General features: G+C 27.1%; 2 protein-coding genes across 3 annotated transcripts in view; one reads left to right on the forward strand and one right to left on the reverse strand.

Annotated features, from left to right (window-relative positions):
• The first annotated feature begins 254 nt into the window (after nt 1-254).
• LOC117181413 (peptidoglycan-recognition protein SA-like) lies at nt 255-6820 on the forward strand. The gene is made up of 4 exons (XM_033374039.1): nt 255-614; nt 4055-4262; nt 4389-4507; nt 6510-6820. The coding sequence occupies exons 1-4, from the start codon at nt 551-553 to the stop codon at nt 6692-6694; spliced, it is 576 nt and encodes a 191-aa protein (XP_033229930.1). The 5' UTR covers nt 255-550; the 3' UTR covers nt 6695-6820.
• Nucleotides 6821-22218: 15398 nt separating this feature from the next.
• The window catches only part of LOC117181412 (trafficking kinesin-binding protein milt), a 117162-nt gene continuing 114798 nt past the window's right edge, over nt 22219-24582 (reverse strand). For both annotated transcript variants that reach the window (XM_033374037.1, XM_033374038.1), the window contains one exon: nt 22219-24278. In XM_033374037.1, the coding sequence (XP_033229928.1) occupies nt 22865-24278 (1414 nt within the window). In that variant the 3' untranslated portion in view covers nt 22219-22864. The remainder of the gene's footprint in view (nt 24279-24582) is intronic.

A 24582-nucleotide genomic window follows, 5' to 3' on the forward strand; every position in this document is an offset into this window, starting at 1 on the left:
CTGATTTAACTGATAACTGAATATCGTGAGATAGAATTTCTCTGACGTACCGATGCGTCTGTTATTCGTCACCTCTCAGACGTAATTACAAACTAAAAGGAAAAAGATATCTGATCTTTTACAAGACAACTTTGTTTACAGTACTTCATGATTTTGCATAGACGTGCTATATTGTATCAGACAAGACAGATTGATCATTAGTCTCAATTAGGTCTCCCAGATTAGCTTACTCAATAAACAACAAATTCCTACCTAGAGAAAAAAGACTAAAAAATAAAAATTATTTCCAAATTCCTTTGCGGCAAAAAGATATTTAAAATTTGATAAAACAATATTTCTATTTCTGCAAATCGCTGCTTTTTTTAAACATATGAGTAGATAACCTCTGACGCGGTGAATCATGTTGCTTGATAATAATTAATAAATGGAATATACAAGTGAGTTCAATCAGTCATTACGAGCGTTACTTTGTTTAAATTTCTTCCTCTTTCACAAATGAAAATTATTTTTTTAAACAAATTATTATTAATAATTACTTGGTATTGTTAAAATGTCTTCAGTAAAATATGTATTTTTTATTATTCTGCCAATAATACTGCAAACTGCAAGAGCTGGTGAGTGCATTTAATTACATTTATTTATAAAATTTCATAAATTATATTTAATTATTAATTTTGTTTTAGTGCTTTTTAATATTCCTATCTAAATACAATCTTTCAAATTTCCTTATAAATTATTTAAATTCAATACGAAATCATGACGTTTTGAAAAAGAATTAATATTTCTAAAATTGTCATTTTTCAATAATATACCGGGATCGAGTATTCTTAACTAAAAATTATTCAGTTTCAAAGATTTTTTGAGCCATTTTCGTATTTTTGGTGGGTTTGGCGTTTTTTTAAAAAAGAAAATGGACAATTTTATTCAAAAATCCTTGGGTTTCAAAACTTCTTCACAATTTTAGGTTATGTTAGTGTTTTACATCAGAAATCGGCATTTTCAATGAAGATTAAACATTTTTAAACAATTTACGTTTTTCAGTTTTGTTATCATTATTTTTTTTTACTGAAAGTTTACATTTTTAAATAAAAATCATTAGATTCAAAAGTTTTACAACTTATAACAATTTTAGGTTATGTAGGTATTTCACAACGGCAATCGGTATTTTATACTTTATTATATTTCAAAGAAGATTAAATTTTTTAAATTCTATGATAAGCTTGCAGTCATCACCGAAAATATTGATTATATATTTCAAAAAATTTTTATCGCTTTTGAACAATTTGAGGTTATGTTTGCTTTTCATACCGGAAATCGGCACTTTTAATCAAACATCATTGGATTTGAAATAAGGTAAACAATTTTTCAACAATTGTAGGTTATGCTCGCGTTTTCACTTGAAATCGGTATAGTTTTTAAAGAATATTTGAAATTTGAAACACTCTTTTGTTACATTTGTGTTTTTCATCGAAAATTGATATTTTCAATTTGAAAAAAATTATACGATTTTTTACTCTATTATTATTCTTTAGTTTTATGCTGGAAACTAGTATTGTTTTAAAATGATTTTATTAGCAAAGTCATTAAGTCTCGAAGAATAATTAAAATCTTTAAAAATTATAGTTTGTGTTAGTCTTTTGCATCAGAAATGAGCAATTTTAAACAAAAATCATCATCCTGATTTCCAATTGTTTATTGTAAATTCGAAGCGATTTGTTAAAATAAAGCATTAAAATTATTTTTATTGCATTATTATAACGTATCAAATATGGGTCTACCAAAAATTTGGATTTGCCGTATTCAACTTACCGTTGCTAAATTTGTTAAAGAAGGAGTCGTTTCAAATTCTAAAGCACCTCGACCCCTTTTCCAACTTTTAAAAAATTTCAAATGAAATTTTTATAATTGGTTATACTGGTGAAAATAATTCACAAAATATGTTCCATTTTATTTACAAGATTAACATTTTTCGTATATATACTCTTTTTCCCAGGAAGAATGTCTAAAAACACTTTAATGGTAAGTTGAATATGACAAATTCAAATTTTTGGTAGACCCATATTTGACACGTTATAATAATGCAATTAACAATAATTTTAATGCTTGCTTTTAACAAATCGCTTCAAATTTACTTCAATTTTATGTTACAATACTTTGATTTTATAAAAAAATAATTCTATGAAATAAAGGGTGGTACCAGCTATTCTTTAATCTAACCTAAAAAAAATTATTAGGGTTTCGAAGAAAATAAAAAATTGTTGAACAATTTTAGGTTATGATCGAGTTTTTCACCTGAAATCTATATTGATTTCTCAGAACATTGAATATTTTTTTACAATTCGAGGTTTTATAAAATAAATAATGATAACAGAACTGAAAAACGTAAATTGTTTTAAAATATTTAATCTTTATTGAAAATGCCGATTTCTGATGTAAAGCGCCAACATAACCTAAAATTGTTAAGAAGTTTTGAGGCCCAAGGATTTTTGAATAAAATTGTCCATCTTCTTAAAAAAAAAACGCTAAACACACCGAAAAAACGCAAATGGTTTAAAAAATACAAAGTACCCATAAAGACCCCATTGGGTCTCCATTCGGTTCCTTTTTAAAAAACTCAAACAACAGCAAAATCAACTTTTAAATTGTTGAAATTCGGATTCTACGTTAAAATTCCCTATAGAAGGTCACGGAATAATCGCAATAGTTTGTTTTGCGACGGTAAACAGTTTTAAAAAATATAAGACGTATAACCCCTATTGACTGTTACAATTCAAACGCGACGCCTGTAAGTAGCAGTCAACAGGCGTTATACGTCTTATATTTTTTTAAACTTTTTACCGTTGCAAAACAAACTATTGCGATTTCTCCGTGAGTTTCTAATAGAAAATTTAACGTAGAAACCGAATTTCAACAATTTAAAAGTTGATTTTGCTGTTTTTTCGAGTTTTTTTTAAAAAGGAACCGAATGGATACCCAATGGGATCTTTACGGGTACTTTGTAGAGGCTCCATTCGGTTCCTTCGGTCCGCCTAGGGTTGTAAAATTTCATGAAACTTTCAAGGTCTCGTGAAACATTGCAATGTTTCAAAGGAGGTGGCGGGAAAATTCAAACCGCATATAATAAGAAGTGAAAATCAACACACATTTTCTTAAGTAATCGTTGATTAAATAAGCAATTAAATAATGCAGTATGTTTTGATAATTTTCCCTTAAATTAAATACTAAAAATTTATGAACAAAATTGAGTTTTATAGCAAATACTGTTACTTGATTAAGAATTTCAAATACCCAATTTTCCTATATTAAGTTTATATACATATATATTTATTAGTTATAATTAATAGACTGTGGCATATTGAAGTATTCAGAGCAATAATTTTTAATATTTTCACCAATATCACAATTTTACTACGGAAACACTGAGAAACATTGAGACGCTAACTCAAATTTTAAAAGAAGTACCTAACCTGATCTGATTTCCGCGCATGCGCATAAGGAAGTTCTCTTCCCCCCCCCCAATGTTTCATGAAACGATGAAACTTTGACTGTGAAACATTTGAAAATTTCAATGTTACAATGAAACGTTTCATTGCTCACAACCTAGGTTTTGCCAGGGTCCTTTAGCTATCCTTTACCTTTTTTTGTTATTTTTTATGTGTTTTTTCGTTTAAATTTTGATAATTATAACCTTTTTTTTACCAGAATTCTCGGCATCTAAAACCTCTCCCTTTTCGTTCATAATTCAACCGCAGAGAAACTACAGCGAGATTTACGAGCGGTCACCCATCCGAGCGATAACCGCGCCCGTGCGTGCTTAACATTTGACACCTCGATGAGTCATGAATCACCACCTAACTAATTCCGTCGCTTAAAACAATTTTGCATTAACATCTATTTTAAATTATGAAGTTGCGTGAAACAATACAAAAAATTCGGGCATAGTATGTGTGTTTGTTTTCTAATTAAAATAAAAATTTAATTATAAGAAAACAGTTTTTCTGCTTGTTTCTTATTTTCAAAAATATATAGTTTTATTATTATTTTTCATATGAAGATTCAACTTGTCCGGATATTATTTCGAGATCGCAGTGGAGTGCCAAAACAGCAAAATTTGATAATTTTCTCATTCCTCCACTTCAATATGTCGTCATACATCATACAGCAACACCTGAATGTGAAACTCGATCTCAGTGCACAAATCGTGTGAAAAATATTCAATCTTACCACATGGACGAATTAAAGTGGAGTGATATTGGCTATTCGTAAGACAAAAAAAATATTAAAATTATTTAAAAAAATTAAATACATAATAACAATAATAGAAATAATTAAAATATATGCATACAAAATATTTATCTAAATTATACAAAAAATTTAATTTCTTCAAGGTTCCTAATTGGAGGTGATGGAAATGTATATGAAGGGGTTGGGTGGAAAAAAGAAGGCGCGCACACATACGGATACAATAAAAAGTCTGCAGGACTTGCTTTTATAGGAAGCTATGAAGGCAAGGCAATTTTTTTAAATTTCAATATTTTTAAAACCATTTTTTTGCCATTTTTTCAACAGGTTTCAAAAGTGTATTCTAAATCTAATTATTTTCAAGTTACTTCTTATTGTTTAAACAATTTCTATTTGTGCAAACAATAAATTATCTCATAATGTCGCTAATTAATTGTAGTTTCAACATGATTAAGCATTTTTTCAATTTTATAACAAGTGACAATACTTTTTCCTAATGTTTAGATTTGTTAATGGTTATTGGTTAATCAATAATTTTTATTAAATTAAAGAATTTATTATCTCATCAAATTACGAATTAGTTTTCTGACACCATTTTAATTTCTAATATTAAAAATATAAACAATTTTTAAATTCGTTACCTAAATAATTTTTTAATTCAGTTTTTTATATTTTTAATCAATAATTAATACTTTCGAATTGAAGGCGTAGGAAATTTAATATATATATAATAAAAAAATTCGAAATTTACAAATTTGCCTAATTTGATCAAAAAGTAGTTTAAATTGAATATTTTGAAATTAGAATTTTTTAATTGGATCACTAAAAGTGCAATGAAAATTAAATTGTATTATTTCTGATTAAAAGCAATGGAAATAGAATTTTAAATCGAAAACTAAAATAAATGTATTAAAGTGAAAGCTTTTGAAATTCTAGAAATTTCAATTGTTATTGCACATAAAAAATTATGACATAAAATTAAAATTGAACAAAAAATAAATACGTTCCAAATGAATAAATTTCCAATAAAAAATATGTATAAATGAATAATTCTCAAAAAAATTTTAAAAATGAAAATAAATTTGTGTGAAACATATTAAAAATGAAAGAATGTGAACTGCAGAACATCACAAATTTTTTCAAAATGCAACAATTTCAATTTTAATTGCAAAATAAAAACTTATGAAAGAGAAAAACTGAAAATGTAGGTTTCTAAATAAAAATTCAGAACTATAAAATTGTAATTATTAAAAACTAAAGAAATTATTGAATTACTGTAGTTAAAAAAAAATACATAAAAAATTATAAATTTTAACCAATTTATTTAAATTAGAAAAAAATAGTAACCAATTTCCAATATATTTATTTGGATCCATTTTGATTTTCAGTAAAACAATTTTTAATTTTTTAATTCCAAATCGTTTAATTTTTAACAATTATTTTAGAATTATTATTCATTCTTTTTTTTAATCTTCAATCAAAAATTGGACAAGTTCAAATTATTACATTGAACATTAAAGAATAAAATAAAGAATACAATAAAATTGCTATCTATGACTTCAATGTTTAAAATTGCATGATTTTTAAGCTTTTCTATTCGATTAATTTTTTGTTAAAGTTGAGTTTCAAATGTTCAATATTTTGTAACTTTTTAAAACGAAAAATAATCCAATTTTTACTGCCTAGTTCAAAAGTCTTGTCTTTAAGACTTGAGTTTAAGAAATTATTCAATTAATTTTTTTTAAATTTATTCTGGTGGCATTTAATCCAAAATTTGTTTCATTGCAAATATTTTAAACTTAAAATTGTGCATCTATCAAGCCTTTTAATTAAATATTCTATGATTTCGAAGAAGTGACAAAACAATTTTAAAAAGAACATTGAAATCTACAAATTTTAATTTTTAAACTGACCATCGCAAAATTTTCGGAACGAAATTTTCCAATTTCGATAAATTTAAAAATGAAACTAAAATATAGAATGTTTAATGTTGAGAAAGTGAATAAAAGAATTCAAATATTTTAATTAATTTTTATAATTTATTCAAAAAAATGTACATTAAAATAACTGTGATTTCATCTGGCTGGTCTGGAAAATACTATTATTTCGCGATATTATAAGATAATAGGTTTTTTAAACAAACAAAAATGTTATGAACAATAAAAAGTAAAATTTTTATTAATTAATTCTGCTTATTTTCTAATGAAAGATTGTTTAATCTTTTTATTTATTTAAATCGATATTATTGATAGTTACTTATTTTTCAGATAAAAAAGCAAGCGAAAAAATGTTGACGGCAGCACACAAGCTCATTCTTTGTGGAAAATCTGAAGGAGCTTTGCGGCCTGACGTAAAAGTGATCGCCGGACGACAAGTTGTCAGCATCATCAGTCCCGGGATGGAACTTTATAATCAAATTCAAAATTGGCCTGAGTGGACGTCGGAAGTATAATTTTTATAATTTAAAATATAATATTACACTAATTTCAATTTTAAATTCAATAACAACAATTAGCATGCGCGACAAGCTGTCTTGCCCCTTGATTTTTATTTATAATAATTAAATTATATAAAATAATATTTTCACGTTAGCAAAGAATAATTTATTACAACTAATACTATTCAGTAGGTTAATGAAAAAAATATTAAGAAATTCATCAATCCATTAAGATTAAAAATACTTCAAGACTTTATTTTTTAATTTTTTCTTCGGGATATGCGTAGAAACAACGGTTAGTAAATTCTAAAAAAAATCTAAACTGACTGTTAATATTGTAAATAAAGATAAAGAAATGCATAATTTTAATACTTGATAATTATTCATTGTTTAAATGAAGTTCATAAACAAATAAAGATCTTGTTAAATTTTTAAAAGTCAGATTTCTTTTTCGTTTTAAAAAAATTAAGAAATGTTGTACTGAATGTGTCCAATTTTTTAAAGAAAATTTTTCTTATTTTAATAACTAATATTATTCAAACGGAAAAATCATTTTTGTTAAGAGAAAAATTTATTTTGATCAAAAATAATTTTAATTGGACATTGGAAACAATTTTTGTTTCTTCTAAACAAATATAATTTTTTAAAAATATGGAAAATCATTTTAAAATAAAGAAGTCAGAGCCAGTAATTATTTTTCTTTGATTCTAAAATTCATTTTTCCGAATATTTTGTTTATTTAACCATATAATTGCAAAATGAAGAGAATGATTTAAATTTAAAAATTTTAATTGGAACAAAAAACACCACTTCTTGAAACCAAAGAAATTTCTTTAAATAAAATTTTTTTTCTTCGATTCTTTGATATATTTTGTTTTTATTCAACTAAACAGAACTTTAAAATGGAGAAAATTATTTAAAATTCTATAAAACAAATTATTTCATAATGAATAAAATGATCTTAATTAAAAACCAGAGATTGAAAATTTGGACGATCACAATACATTCTCAGGAATGAGAATGTAAACATATTAATTGGAACAAGAAACCATTTCTTAATCCTAAAAAATTTCTTTCTATCTAAGATACTTTTTTTTCATTCTTTGATATAACTTATTCATTTAACCAAAAACAACTTCAAAATTAAGAAAATCATTTAAGATTCTACAAAAAGTTTTATTCATATACAATTTTTTCGACTGAGAGACAATGAATATTTCTTTGATTCGATCATTCATTTTTTGAATATTTTCTTTAATTAACTAAATAATTTCAAAATAAATACTATGGTTGAATTTAAAGAAAATTTGTAATTGTGACAAGAAACCTTTTCTTTGATATAATTTTTTTTATTTAACTAAAAACAACTTTAAAATTAAGCAAATCATTTCAAATTTTATAAAAAGTTTCATTCATACAAAGAAACTTTTTTAACTGAGTGGCAATGAATATTTTTTTTATTTACCCAAATAATTTAAAAATAAATACAATGATTTAAATGAAAAATATTAATTGTAGCAATAATCCATTTCTTTGAACCAAAGAAATTTTGTCAAATCAAACAAACTTTTCTTCATATAATTTTGTTATTTAACCAAAAACAACTTTAAAATAAAAAAAGTCATTTCCAATTATATAAAACTTTAATTCATATAAACATTTCTTTTACTGAGGGTCCATTGATTTTTTAAATTGATTTGGATAATTTTTTTTAGTCTATTTCATAATTAATATTACTCATCGAATGGTTCTCAATTAAAGAAACCATTTCTGTGACATAATGTTTTTTGTTTAATCAAAAATAATACAAACAAGAAAATCATTCAAAATTTAAAAAAACGTGCTATTGGAACATACAACCATTTTTTTTAACCAAAATATATTTCATTCATAGCAACTTTTGATTGAATCCAAGAAACATTTTTTTAATGGTAGTTAATGAATGTGTTTCATTGATTCAAAAATATTTTATTTGAATGAAAACAAAATGTAGGGTGTATTTCATAATTCATCTTACTTATAAAATTCTTTTGAATGAAAACCCCGTTTTTTTAACCATTTTTTTACTTAAATAAAAATGACTTCAAAATGAATAAAAATTTAATTAAAGTTTTTATATTCTTGCAGTTGTTTTTATGTTTAAAAATCGTGTCTTAAACACAATTTTCTTTATTTAGCCAAATATAATTTCAGAATAAAGAAAATAATTTAAATTAAAAAAATTTTATTAAAACAAAAAACAATTTCTTCGAATCAAAGAATCTTTTTTTTTGAATGTACTTCCTAATTAATAACTATTTCTCATAGCATAATTTTTAATCATAAAAAATTTACATCTGTTTATTGAAAAGTTGTGAATTTATTTATACAATGGTGTATACTATAAACAATTACTTTACTGTAGATAAAGTATCATAAAGGAAGGATGTTGCCAAATAATTTTAAATTGATTCTGTCGAAAAAAGGATATCTTCCAGTTGAAAATTGACAAAAATCTGAATTGGTTTATCAAATTAACAATTAACTTGGATTTACAAAAATTGATAAAAAAGAATTGTTCTAACGAATATGATTAACACAAAATTAAACGTTTAGTCTCCAAGTTTATTTGAAAAATGTGTTTAACGCCAACTTTTACATTAATTAAAAAAATTCCAAGAAAATTCCAAAGAAAAAGATTAATTTTCTATCAAAAAAATACAATTTTTCAACCAAATGCATGCATTTAAAAAAAAGAGTTGAATTTTTAACTATAAAAAAGCCATTTTTTACCAAATATAGAATAGAAAAATTCTTTTTCATTATAACTAATGAATTTTCAAATGAAATTATGATTCTTCGACTGGAATAGTTGAATTCAAAAAAATGATTTTTCAACAAAAAAGATGAATTTTCAACCCACAAAAAAATTGTTTTCACTAAAAAAAAAAAGAATTGTCCATCAAAACTTCAATAATTTAGTTTTAAGATAAGAAAATAAATTTTGAACCAAAAAAGACTTATTTTCAAATAAAAAAGATCATTCTTCAACCAAAAATTGAAACATTTTTGAAAATTGAAAACTTGAAAAGCTAATTATTGATTCATTTTTCAAAATAAAAAATCATTTTTTAATATTCTGAGGAAATGTTTTATAATCTTCTGAAGCTTTTCAAGGTTCTTAACAAGCCTCTAAATTTTTTGCTCGAAATCTGCTAAAATCTAAATTTTGTTTTGAATCAGGCCGTGGGATACTTGCACCTAAATTTTGGTACCAATAGCCGGATTTTTTCGGTACACGTACACACTTCGTTGAAATTATACGAAATAATTTTAAGTTTTAAAATAATTTTTTGTTTGAAACTTCTAAATATCTCTTCACCTTACTCGAATTTTTTCTTTTTTACCGGATTTTATCAGTCCACGTAGACACTTTGTTTAAATTATTCGAAATAATTTTAAGTTTTAAAATAATTTGTTTTTGAAAGTTCTAAATATCTCTTTACCTTACTCGAATTTTTTCTTTTTGTTCGGATTTTGTCAGTCCACGTAGACACTTCGTTTAAATTATTCGAAATAATTTTAAGTTTTAACATAATTTTTTGTTGTTGAAACTTCTAAGTATCTCTTCACCTTACTCGATTTTTTTCTTTTTTACCAAATTTTATCAGTCCACGTAGAAACTTCGTTTAAATTATATGAAATAATTTTAGGTTTTAAAAACATTTTTTTTTTTAACTTCTAAATATCTCTTCACCTTACTCGATTTTTTTCGGATTTTGTCAGTCCACGTAGAAACTTCCTTTAAATTATCCAAAATAATTTTAACTTTAAAATAATTTTTTTTTAAGTTCTAAATATCTCTTTACCTTACTCGAATTTTTTCTTTTGGATTTTGTCAGTCCTCGTAGACACTTCGTTTAAATTATTCGAAATAATTTTAAGATTTAAAATAATTTGTTTTTCAAAGTTCTAAATATCTCTTTACCTTACTCGAATTTTGTTCGGATTTTGTCAGTCCATGCAGACACTTCGTTTAAATTATTTGAAATAATTTTAAGTTTTAAGATCATTTATTTTTTAAACTTCTAAATATTCCTTCACCTTACTCGAATTTTAACTTTATTTCGGATTTTGACAGTCCACGTAGACACTTCGTTGAAATTATTCGAAAAATTTCAAGTTTTTAAATCATTTTTCTTTGAAACTTCTAAATATCTCTTCACCTTACTCGAATTTTTTCTTTTTTTTCGATTTTGTCAGTCCATTTGGAGACTACGTTTAAATTATTCGAAATAATTTGAAGTTTTAAAATAATTTGTTTTTCAAAGTTCTAAATATCTCTTTACCTTACGCGATTTTTTTTTTGTATTTTGTCAGTCCTCGTAGACACTTCGTTTGAATTATGCGAAATAATTTTAAGTTTTTAAATAATTTTTTTTTCAAGTTCTAGATATCTCTTCACCTTACTCGAATTTTTTCTTTTCTACCGGTTTTTATCAGTCCACGTAAAAACTTCGTTTAAATTATTTGAAATAATTTTAAGTTTTAAGTTCATTTCTTTTTTAAACTTCTAAATATTCCTTCACCTTACTCGAATTTTTTCTTTTTTTTTTTTTTGATTTTGTCAGTCCTCGTAGACACTTCATTTCAATTATTCGAAATAATTTTAAGTTTTAACATAATTTTTTTTGTTGAGACTTCTAAATATCTCTTCACCTTACTCGAATTTTTTCTTTTTTACCGGTTTTTACCGTAGAAACTTCGTTTAAATTATTAGAAATAATTTTAAGTTTTAAAAACATTTTTTTAAACTTTTAAATATCTCTTTACCTTACGCGAATTTTTTTCGGATATTGATAATCCACGTGAACAATTCGTTTATATTATTAGAAATAATTTTAAGTTTTAAGATCATTCGTGTTTTAAACTTCTAAATATTCCTTCACCTTACTCGAATTTTAACTTTATTTCGGATTTTGTCAGTCCATTTAGACACTTTGTTTAAATTATTCAAAATAATTTTAACTTTAAAAATAATTTTTTTGTTTGAAACTTCTAAATATCTCTTCAGCTTACTCGAATTTTGTCTTTCTTACCGGATTTTATCAGTCCACGCAGAAACTTTGTTTAAATTATTTGAAATAATTTTAAGTTTTAAGATCATTTATTTTTTAAACTTCTAAATATCTCTTCACCTTAATTGAATTTGATCGGATTTTGTCAGTCCACGTAGATACTTCATTTAAATTATTCGAAATCATTTTAATTTTTAAAATCAATTTCCTTTGAAACTTTTAAATATCTCTTCACCTTACTCGAGTTTTTTCTTCTTTTTTAGGATTTTGTCAGTCCTCGTAGACACTTCATTTCAATTATTCGAAATAATTTCAAGTTTTAACATAATTTTTTTTTTGTTGAAACTTCTGAATATCTCTTCACCTTACTCGAATTTTTTCTTTTTTACCGGTTTTTACAGTAGAAACTTCGTTTAAATTATTAGAAATAATTTTAAGTTTTAAAAACATTTTTTTTAACTTTTAAATATCTCTTTACCTTACTCGAATTTTTTCCGGATATTGTCAATCCACGTTAACACTTCGTTTATATTATTAGAAATAATTTTAAGTTTTAAGATCATTCCTTTTTTAAACTTCTAAATATTCCTTCACCTTACTCGAATTTTAACTTTATTTCGGATTTTGTCAGTCCATTTTGACACTTTGTTTAAATTATTCAAAATAATTTTAACTTTAAAAATAATTATTTGTTTGAAACTTCTAAATATCTCTTCAGCTTAATCGAATTTTGTCTTTCTTACCGGATTTTATCAGTCCACGCAGAAACTTTGTTTAAATGATTTGAAATAATTTTAAGTTTTGAAAAGATTTTTTTTAAACTTCTAAATATCTCTTCACCTTAATTGAATTTGATCGGATTTTGTCAGTCCACGTAGATACTTCATTTAAATTATTCGAAATCATTTTAATTTTTAAAATCAATTTCCTTTGAAACTTTTAAATATCTCTTCACCTTACTCGAGTTTTTTCTTCTTTTTTAGGATTTTGTCAGTCTACGTAGACAATTCGTTTAAATTATTCGAAATAATTTAAAGTCTTAAAATAATTTTTTTTTTAACTTCTAAGTATCTCTTCACCTCACTTGCATTTTTTCTGAGAATAATAAGTGTTAAATTCTTATTTATATATCAACTTGAGTTGTTGAATTGTAATGATCAAGATTCAACAACTCGACTTACAAATTAATTTTTTTTTTTTAATCGATCAGTTAAAATTATAACGTTCAAAATTCAGTTTTTTTAGTTTTGAATATTTAATTCATAATTGCTGATTTTAAATGAACAGTCAGATATTTCTAAATATGGAGAAATTGTTCTTTTGTCTAAATTAAAAATTTTCAAATTGAATGGTTTAGAAATAGAATTTTCTAGAGTGAAATAATACTTGAAATTTATTAAAAGCCCTCCATAATGAATATGTTATTTTGAAATTATTTTAAAATTAAAAATAGTTTATAAAGTTTCAATCGGGCGTTTACATTTGTTTAACTGATAAGACTGTCCAATTAAATTTTTTTAATTTTTACCGTTAAAATCTGCAAATTCAAAAATTATGGACTGATTCCGAAAAGTCTTGTAAATTCAATTATTATTGACTTTTGAAATCTGAAATTACAATTTAATTAAAAAAATTATTTATTTATTTATATTCACAGTTGTATAACTAATTATGTTTTTTATCCAAAATTTTAGATTTAAAACACTTCTAATTTTGAATTCTTTAAAACTGCATTTTAAAATTCTTTAAATGAAAAATGTCCACTTAAAAATTAAAAATCTAAAACAGAAAATGTTTAAGGGGATAGATTTTCGAATTACGCATTCTAAACTGAATGATATAATAATAAAAAAATATCAAAATTAAATTAATTATTTAAAAAACGGTTTAAATCAAAGCTGGAAGGATTTTTTGTTCCAAAAATTTATATAATATCTGCTAAAAATAAATAAATTCACTGTCATTCTCGGTTTCCCATACCAGCGGCCATCCTAAAAAAACTTTCAAATTACCAAAAAATTGGACTTGGAGCAGGAATTTTTAAAACTCCTTTCGCTTAAATCCCAGTTTTTATTCTTTAAAAAAAATCCTCGTTCCATTAAAAAAATTTCCTGTCCCAAGTGAAATAAAATTTCTTCACCGAAACTCCCTGCCCTAAAATAAAAACGATAAATATTATACAAATAATAAAAATTTGCATGTTTTTTTTTTTTTAATTTTCCTACAATCAGAAGTAAATCTACTTAATTAATTACAAATTTACAAATAAAAAAAAAATAAAAAACTGTGAAAAAGTCTTCGTCAATAAGCTGAAAAAAAAACACACCGAAATGATTTTTCAACTTAATTTATTGTTTCGTACGACTAGTATAACCATGCACACTCCAGCGGTTTATAACTGAAAAGAGCATAAAACTGAAAATCTGGTTTACATAAATGTAGATTAAAAAACTATTTACAACGTTGCCGATTCGCTAGTTGTTCAATCTTCAAATAACGAAGACCGAAAGTAGCGCGATTTCATTTAAATCATTCGACACAAAGTCAAGTAAAAACAAAACGATTTTCCCCAAAAAGTCGTAAAATAAATTGGCATCCGATTGGTAAAAATTGTTTCTTTCTTTTTTCACTTTTTCTTTCTTTCTTTCTTTTTTTTTTTTTGTTGTGCACAAAACCGCGTAGTGTACGACATTAATCCTTTCGAGCTATTGATATCCAACTGTCTCAGAAAAAAAAAGAATTTTCGATTCAAAGAAATTTTTTCTTTAATTTAAAACGACTTTTTGCAGTTAATTTCAGATAAAAAAAATCAAGAAAAATAAATACGTTCCAGAAAGAATTTCTTTAATTGAAGAAAAAATATTTTTCTGAGTGTATCAATAGCAAAATAAATAGATTAACTGTCCTTCGCCTATTTACACGCTCTCTCTCTCTCTCTCTCTGTACAAATAAATTACGTCTCCTCCAATACCTGCGTAATTATTTTTTCCTCTACAGCTTTTCTAGAACTCTTATATTTCTACTAGCAAAATAGGATAACGTTCTTTAATTTTTATTATTATTATAAATATCAATAGGCTTGACACCGAACGCGACTAGAAGCGCGTCGCTCGCAAGTTCAGCGCTTAATTTTCCTTCAGATCCGTCCGTCGAATTTTTCGACACTAGATCTTTTCGAAGGATTTACATTGGGACAAAATAATTTTGCTGAAAAATCAAAATTTCGAATTTGAAAAAATAACGAAAATATAATTACCGAAATAGAAAATTTACGAAAAATGGAATTTTCCGAAATATCGAAGATGAAATTACCGAAAATATTTATTGAAGAAATTAAAGCAACTAGAAAAATTCAGAAATTTTCAAGTACCAAAATTCAGGGCATTTGGTTTAATTACGAAAAAAAAATTTAGCCTTTTTTTAAAATTCTAATCTGAAACTATTAAACAAAATTTGAAAAGCCCCTTTAATTATCCATCTATAAATGGTTAAATTTTAATTAAGTATGTTCAAAAAATCGGAAAATTAAGCAACAAAAATAGAAATAAATAAAGGGTGGTTCAAAAAAATTTTTTTTCTAAAATAGTGGCCTTTACAATTTTTCCTTTTCGTGTCAAAATATCCCCTAAATTTTGTTAGAATTTAAAGAAAATACTAAGGAATTTTCTAGAATTTAAAGAAAATACTTAAAGCCTTTGTGGAAAAATAATTATTAAAAAAAATTTTTAATTGGCGCCACTAATGGATTATTTTACTTTGCAATAAAAAAATTATATCTTTTTCTATTTCAAAGTCAAAAAAGCCATTTTTTAAATTAAACGCTAAGGAATTTTTTTAGAATTTAAAGAAAATACTTAAAGCCTTTGTGCAAAAATTATTATTTAAAAAAATTTTTAATTGGCGCCACTAATGGATTATTTTACTTTGCAATAAAAAAATTATATCTTTTTCTATTTCAAAGTCAAAAAAGCCATTTTTTAAATTAAACGCTAAGGAATTTTTTTAGAATTTAAAGAAAATACTTGCAAAAATTATTATTTAAAAAATTTTTTAATTGGCGCCACTAATGGATTATTTTAATTTGGAATAAACAAATTATATCTTTTTCTATTTCAAAGTCAAAAAAGCCATTTTTTAAATTAAACGCTAAGGAATTTTTTTAGAATTTAAAGAAAATACTTGCAAAAATTATTATTTTTAAAATTTTTTAATTGGCGCCACTAATGGATTATTTTAATTTGGAATAAATAAATTTTATCTTTTTCTATTTCAAAGTCAAAAAAGCCATTTTTAAAATAAAATACTAAGGAATTTTTTAGAATTTAAAGAAAATACTTAAAGCCGTTTCTGCAAAAATTATTATTTAAAAAAATTTTTAATTGGCGCCACTAATGGATTATTTTACTTTGCAATAAACAAAATATATCTTTTTCTATTTCAAAGTCAAAAAAGCCATTTTTTAAATTAAACGCTAAGGAATTTTTTAGAATTTAAAGAAAATACTTGCAAAAATTATTATTTTTAAAAATTTTTAATTGGCGCCACTAATGGATTATTTCACTTTGCAATAAACAAATTATATTTTTTTCTATTTCAAAGTCAAAAAAGCCATTTTTTAAATTAAACGCTAAGGAATTTTTTTAGAATTTAAAGAAAATACTTGCAAAAATTATTATTTTTAAAATTTTTTAATTGGCGCCACTAATGGATTATTTTACTTTGCAATAAAAAAATTATATCTTTTTCTATTTCAAAGTCAAAAAAGCCATTTTTTAAATTAAACGCTAAGGAATTTTTTTAGAATTTAAAGAAAATACTTGCAAAAATTATTATTTTTAAAAATTTTTAATTGGCGCCACTAATGGATTATTTTACTTTGCAATAAACAAATTATATCTTTTTCTATTTCAAAGTCAAAAAAGCCATTAGCAGCGTTAATTAGACTAACATAATTTTTTTTTTTTAATGGGCTCGAGAGACGAATCCATTTTTTTAAACATCCTAAAGTATAAAACAATTAGGCGAGTTAATTATAAATCTTTTTTTTCAAACTTTATAATCAAATCACTGTGTAAAAACGTTATTTTTATAAATTAAATTAAATAACGATTTTTCCTAAATTTTGAAAGTTACAAACTTTATAAAAGGAGGCAAAATTTTTTTATATAAATATTTTTTTAAAAATTTTACATAAATAGAAAAAATAAAAATAAATAACATTGAATACCAAATTAATTTCTTGAATTTGTTGCTAAATCCTTTAGTTAGCTAAATTAAAACAATTTAAAACATTTTTTTATCGGTACTTAAAAAATTCAGTAAACAATTATTATATTATTTTTATTCAAATATACTTTCACTATAAATTTACTTGTAAAAAAAGGCAATTAATTTAGTGTCACAATTTAAAAAATAATGTCTGCACATGCTTGAAAAAGTTTCCTATCTTAAAAAAAAAAAATGTCCTCTCTTATGCCTAGCTTTTAACGACCAACAAAATTCTCTAACGTTTCCCAGTTTTTCGATATCGAAAATTTTTCTAAAATTTCTGCATTTTTTTAAGTGTTGTTAATTTTTCCTTTCGATTTCAACACTATTAATAAATATTCTCGGTACTTTTTTGTCATCCATAATTTGAAATTTCGGGTATTAAAATTTCTTTTACCGGAAATTTTCAATTTCGATAATCAGATTTTCGATATTTTTCAAACATTGGAGATTTTTCTTTTTCCGAAAAATCACGCTGTCTCTTTAAATTAAGTATTTAAATAGCGATATCGATATTTTGCACCACCGTTGATCGATCATCGAATTAAATCTGACCTACAAAAACTTTTCTGGATTAAAAATCTCCCGACTTTTATTTTCACTTGGGGGGTGAAAATTCGTATAAGAGCGAATTCTATAGTATATATAAACGCTGTAAGATAAGTGTGCATTAGGGTGGTCTAAAAAAAAAAATTTTACTTTTTTTTTGCTGAATTTTCAAGCTCTCATCTCCAGATTTCTGAGCTTCAAAGAAAAAAAAACGATTTCCTAGGGAAAAAACCTATATTTTTTTACAAATTTTATTATTTATAACCACATTCTCTTAAAATAAATCGCAAAATTGTTTCAACAATTATGGTTGTCAATTTTTGCTGATTAATATTTCTCTGTAAATAAATAGTCGAAGAAAAATTCAAAAATTTGGAAAACCCCGAATTATTCTAAGTTTATTTGAGGAAAAGTAGTTTCTAAATAATAAAAAATTGTTTAAACTGTTTAAACAAAATTACAATATTCTAAGAAAGTAATATTTTTCATACTAAAAACTTGTGCAAAAAAAAAAAAATCTGGTTTTTTTTTGCCCGACAAATTCACAAAAAAAATATTTTTTCCCCATGAGAAATAGATCTAAAATTTTATGGTCTTTGAGCAACTCCTAAAATATCAATTGATTAAAAAAAAGTACGCATTCATATTTTTTTTTGACCTCAAGAATCTGGAGGGGGCGAGAATATGGAATTTAAGAAAATTGGACCACCCTAGTGTGCATCGTCGCAAGCACATGTCATTTAAAAATTACGACAGGAACGTAAAAAGTAAACTGCATAATTAGAGACGCGAGTGTTGAACATTTTCTCTAGAAATTCCTTTTTGCCAATTTGAGTTCTGAAAGGAGAATTTATTTTCTACTGGAATCAAGTCTTTAAAATTGAAATTCGCAAATTCGCAAGACTTGGTAAGTTTGTACAAATATTTAAATTAATAATCTTAAGATAAAAAAATAGTAGAGACTTTTCAAAATATTACAAATTTAAAGAGTTGAATTCAATTTCTTCGATTTAACTACAAATTATTATTTACTTTAATAATTTTAGAAAATCTGATTGGTAAAAAAAAAAATGTCTTCTTAGGAAAAATAAAACAAACATATTTTATTTCATGAAAACTTCCCGTTTTGGTTAATAATTCTCCTTTCAGAATTCAATTTCTGAGTATTTCTTGACTAAACTTAAAATACGTTATGCGATAATAAAATATTTCTATTTTCTCCTTAATATTTTGATTTTCTAATTCCCTAAAACTAATAATTCCACTTCAGAACATCGTCTCCCCCCCCTATCTCTTCAATTATTTAAAAATCCTTAACTCAAAATTCACTATTAAAAAATACTTGGTTAACTAAATCAATACTGTTTACTATAAAAAAAACTTATCATTTCCAACGTTTTGAATCTCGCACTAAAATAGGGTTTGAAAATATACTTTTTCACGTATTTATTTTTGTGGCAATCAATACCGCCATATTAAATTATCTGGATTCTCTGAATTTCTTTAATCCTCTAAATTCCTTGAATTCTGCGAATTTCGTCAATTCTGTCAATTCTAAGAATTTCATAAATTTAACGAATACCCAGAATCATACAAATTACTTTAATTCTCTAAATTTCTTCAATTCTCGGAAATTCTTGAATTCTGAGAATTTCTTGAATTCAACGAATACCCAGAATTATACAAATTACTTTAATTCTTTCAATTCCTTGAACTCTCTGAATTCGGCGAATTTTGCAAATTCTAAGACTTTTCTAAACTCCACAAATTCCTTGAATTCTCTGAATTTGGTGAATTCCTTAAATTTTGTGAATCTAATGAATTTCCTGAATTCTAGAAATACCCAGAATTCTACAAATTACTTTAATTTCCTGAATTCAAAAATTCTCTGAATTTCTTGAATTCTATGAATTTTTCGAATTTCCTGAATTCTACGAATATCCAGAATTCTACCAATTACTTTAATTCTCTGAATTCCTTGAATTCTGTGAATATCTTGAATTCTACGAATATCCAGAATTCTATCAATTCCTTTATTTCTCCGAATTCCTTGAATTCCTTAAATTCTGTGAATTGCTTGAATTTTGTGAATTCCTTGAATTCTTTAAATTCTAAGAACTTCCAGAATTCTACCAATTCCTTTATTTCTCTGAATTTCTTGAATTCCTTAAATTCTGTAAATTCCTTGAATCCCTGAAAGTCTGTAAATTCTAAGGATTTCCTGAATTTTACGAATATCCAGAATTTTATCAATTACTTTCATTCCCTGAATTCCTTTAAATCTCCGAATTTTTCAAATTTTCTGGATTTCGTGAATTTTGCGAATTTCTTGAATTATAAGAATTTCTTCAAGTTTGTGGATTCTTTGATTTCTAAGAATTTGATGGATTTTTTGAATTCTACGAATTTGTTGAATTCTTTAAATTCTGCGAATTTGGTAAATTCTATGAATTTCCTGAATTCTACAAATACCCAGAATTCTATAAATTCCTTTAATTTTCTTAATTCTTTGAATTCTGTGAATTCATTGAATTCCTGTAAATTCTATGAATTTCCTAAATTCTACGAATTTTCTAAACTCTATGAATACCCAGAATTATGCAAATTCCTTTAATTCTCTGAATTCCTTGAATTTTAACATGATTTTTCGATTTTCTTGAATTCTAAGACTTATTGAATTGTTTTTTTCTAAATACATTGAATCATTCGAAATTCTCTGAATTTCTTCAATATTTTTAATTCGGTTCATTACAGAGAATTTTGAAGACTCTAAGAATTTCCAAGGACTTCAAAATAATGCTAGGAGTTTCGAGAAATTAGAAAAATTCAAGAAATTAAAGTACTTCAGTAAATTCATGGAATTAAAAAAAATCAGAGATTTCAAGAAATTCAGACAATTTTAAGAAATCAGTTAATTTCAGGAAATTCAATTAATTCAAGAACTTCAATGAATTCATGAAATTTACAAGGATTTAGGAAATTCAGAGATTTCAAGAAATTCAGAAAATTTCGAGAAATCAGTTAATTTCAGGAAGTTTAGAGAATTTAAGGAATTCAGATAATTTAAGAAATCCCGAGAATTCAAGGAATTAACGAGGATTTAGGATATTCAGAAAATTCCAAGAAATCAATTAATTTCAGGAAATTCAGAGAATTCAGTTAATTCAAGCAATTCGAGAAATTCAGAGAATTCAAGGAATTTACAAGGATTTAGGAAATTCAGGAAATTCCAAGAAATCAGTTAATTTCAAGAAATTCAGAGAATTAGGGAAATTCAAGGAATTTGTTTAATTCAAGAACTTCAGTAAATTCAAGGAATTCGATAAATTCAGATAATTTAAGGAATTTAAAGGATTTAGGAAACTCAGAGATTTCAAGAAATTCAGAAAACTCCAAGAAATCAGTTGATTTCAAAAAATTCTGGAAATTCAAGAAATTCACATAATTTAAGAAATTCCGAGAATTCAAGGAATTAACGAGGATTTAGGAAATTCAGAAAATTCCAAGAAATCAATTAATTTCAGGAAATTCAGAGAATTCAGTTAATTCAAGCAATTCGAGAAATTCAGAGAATTCACGGAATTTACAAGGATTTAGGAAATTCGGATTTCTGGAAATTCCGTAAATTCCAAGAAATCATTAAATTTCAAGAAATTCAGGGAATTAGGGAAATTCAAGGAATTTGTTTAATTCAAGAACTTCAGTAAATTCAAGGAATTCGATAAATTCAGATAATTTAAGGAATTTAAAGGATTTAGGAAATTCAGAGATTTCAAGAAATTCAGAAAACTCCAAGAAATTAGTTGATTTCAAAAAATTCTAGAAATTCAAGGAATTCACCTAATTTAAGAAATTCCGAGAATTCAAGGAATTAACGAGGATTAAGGAAATTCAGAAAATTCCAAGAAATCAATTAATTTCAGGAAATTCAGAGAATTCAGTTAATTCAAGCAATTCGAGAAATTCAGAGAATTCAGTTAATTCAAGCAATTCGAGAAATTCAGAGAATTCAAGGAATTTACAAGGATTTAGGAAATTCGGATTTCTGGAAATTCCGTAAATTCCAAGAAATCATTAAATTTCAAGAAATTCAGGGAATTAGGGAAATTCAAGGAATTCGATAAATTCAGATAATTTAAGGAATTTAGAAGAATTTACGAAATTCAGAGATTTCAAGAAATTCAGAAAACTCCAAGAAATCAGTTGATTTTAAAAAATTCTGGAAATTCAAGAAATTCACATAATTTAAGAAATTCCGAGAATTCAAGGAATTAACGAGGATTTAGGAAATTCAGAAAATTCCAAGAAATCAACTAATTTCAGGAAATTCAGATAATTCAGTTAATTCAAGCAATTCGAGAAATTCAGAGAATTCAAGGAATTTACAAGGATTTAGGAAATTCGGATTTCTGGAAATTCCGTAAATTCCAAGAAATCATTAAATTTCAAGAAATTCAGGGAATTAGGGAAATTCAAGGAATTCGATAAATTCAGATAATTTAAGGAATTTAGAAGAATTTACGAAATTCAGAGATTTCAAGAAATTCAGAAAACTCCAAGAAATCAGTTGATTTTAAAAAATTTTGGAAATTCAAGAAATTCAGTTAATTCAAGAACTACAGTGAATTCAAGGAATTCGAAAAAATCCGTGCAGTCGAAGGAATTCAGTAAACTGAAGAAATTCATATAACTCAAGAAATTCAAAAGCTTTCCTGAAAGTTAAAGAATTCAAAAGTGTTCGAAATAGTTTAAAAGCCTTTCAAGCAATTCGAAAAATTGCAAAGAATTTAAAAAAAAAACTCATAAAAAGTTAAAAAAATTCAAGCGAATTAAGAAAAAATCTAAATAATATATAAAACCAGAATGTAGTAATTACCAGAATTACTGAGAATTCCCCGAACTCCTTCAAGACACGTAATTCCAGGGACTTGAAAATTACGTTTGACACTCAGAACAACGTAAAGAATCTAAAAAAATTCAAGAAATTTTAAGGAATCCAAGAAACCGACACCATTCAACGAATTCAAAAATATTTAATTGAATTCAGAGGAATTCAAATAGTCAAAAAAGTTTAAGAATTAAAAAATTTAAAATCATTTCAAGGATTTCGAAAGAATAGGAAAAAAAAAACTCAAAGAAATTCAAGTGAATTGAATACTTTCAGTCCCTATTTCAGCAAAACATCGGAAACACCTCAAGTGAGCAACCAATCTCTCACAGCCTGACCATCGGAATCTTCAACACTCGCTTCCGGGATTTCAGGAGACAAAAGAAAAGAAAAAAGAAAATAAAACTCGCTCTCAAGAGGCTTTTAGAGCAAACCGCCTTTCCTGCCAAAGAGAAGCGAACTGATCGTGCCAAGAGCAGACTGCGCCGCCGACTCCTTGGTAACAGGAGGCGCAACCGGAGGCTTCACTTGGCCCAAATCGGGCCTCGTTGATCGATTTCCGGCCCGTCGCTGTCGATTCGAGTGACTCAAGAGCCCCTCCGAGTCACTGCCCCTCGAGCGATCGCTCGGAAGCGACGGGACAGAATCATCGCTGATCGACGAGACCGAGGAGGAGGAGTAGCAGAGCTTCTCCTGGCTCAAGCTGCCGGACATCGAGTTCCTGAGGAAAGTCAGTTGCGCCATGGGACTCTCATTCCTCCTCGTGTAAAGCGCCCCCTGCAGAGCCAGTGGCGAGGTGCTCGAACTACTCGCCATAATCGCCTCAATTCCAATCCTCTCGAGTTTCTCGACCAGTCGAATCCCCGTCAGAGCCTTCTTCTCCGACCTCGAGAGCGGATTTTTCGCTCGCTTGCGCTTCTGCTGTTGCTGCGGAGCCGCGGACGTTGTTGTCTCGCTGCCAAAGGTGCGTTTCAGCAACTCGGCGCCGGTCGTGAACAGGCCAAAGGAGAGAGACGAGGTAGGCGATGGCGAGGCCGACCTTGACTGGCACGGACTCCCGTCCGGACTGTTGCAGGGCGTCGCTGTCGGCGAGAAGTTCTTCTCCTCGTTCGGCGTCGCGACACAGGAGGGCGTCACTGCCTTGATGCCGCGCTCGTTGAGCATTTTCGCGAGACTGAGTGTCGTCGAGAATGTCGAGGTCGAGTTCCGTCGACTGAGCGTCCTCGGGGTGTTCAGTCCCGAATTCATCTCGCTGTCGGGGGCGCTCGCGACCCTACTCCCGGCGACACTCGCCGTCACGCTCGTGTGATCGTCGGGATGCAGAACTGTGCTGTTCGTGTAGGTATAAATCGAGCCAGTGTCTTGGAAGAGCTTCCCGGGATTGGCGTACTCCTCATCCTCCTCGACGTCCGTCAACGTGTACGTTTCAAGTCCGAGATCTTCGAGGCCTCGGCCCCCACGAGTCTTCACGCCCGGCCGCTCTTCCAGCAGACCGCCGAGAGTTGGCGTCGCGAGTTGCGACCAGTGATGGAGCGTCTGCGAGCCCTCGATGGGCTTGACGATCTGCAGTTTCTCGGGGAGTCGCCAAGCACTGTTTCCGCTGAAGCCACTGAGATTGCCACTGCTTCCGGTCGACATGATGCTGTCGGGCGTTCGACAGCCGAAGGGCAGGAAGTTTGGCGGGGAATTGGCACCGCCATCGTAGTCATAGGTGTAACCCGTTCCTGTGCTCAGACAGGCGCGTCTAGCTATCACTTCTGCTGGGGTGAGACGACGCAGTGCTGCCTCGAGGTCGGCTGCGCCTGGAGCTCCCGGAACTCCTGGTAGTTGCGGTGCTCTGGAAAATACAAATCTTCATGGATCATGAGTCTCATTGGAATCAAACATATTGAGAATATAAGCAGGGTGGCGATTCGACGGACAATTTCTCTGATTCTCGGTCAAGTTTTTCGGTCAACTTAAGGGCATGTGACACAAATAAAATTCCTATATTACCGACCTCACTTTTTCAGTTCACTGAATGTTTTTTTGAACCTTAAAACTTTTTTTATAAATAAAATATCGAGCTGAAACTTTGGAAAATGTATAAGAGTACAATAAAGTACGTTTAGGTACTGCATTTTGGTAGGAACTTCACTGAA

This window comes from Belonocnema kinseyi, chromosome 10 (genome assembly GCF_010883055.1).
Source record: "Belonocnema kinseyi isolate 2016_QV_RU_SX_M_011 chromosome 10, B_treatae_v1, whole genome shotgun sequence".
In the NCBI taxonomy this organism is placed as follows: domain Eukaryota; kingdom Metazoa; phylum Arthropoda; class Insecta; order Hymenoptera; family Cynipidae; genus Belonocnema; species Belonocnema kinseyi.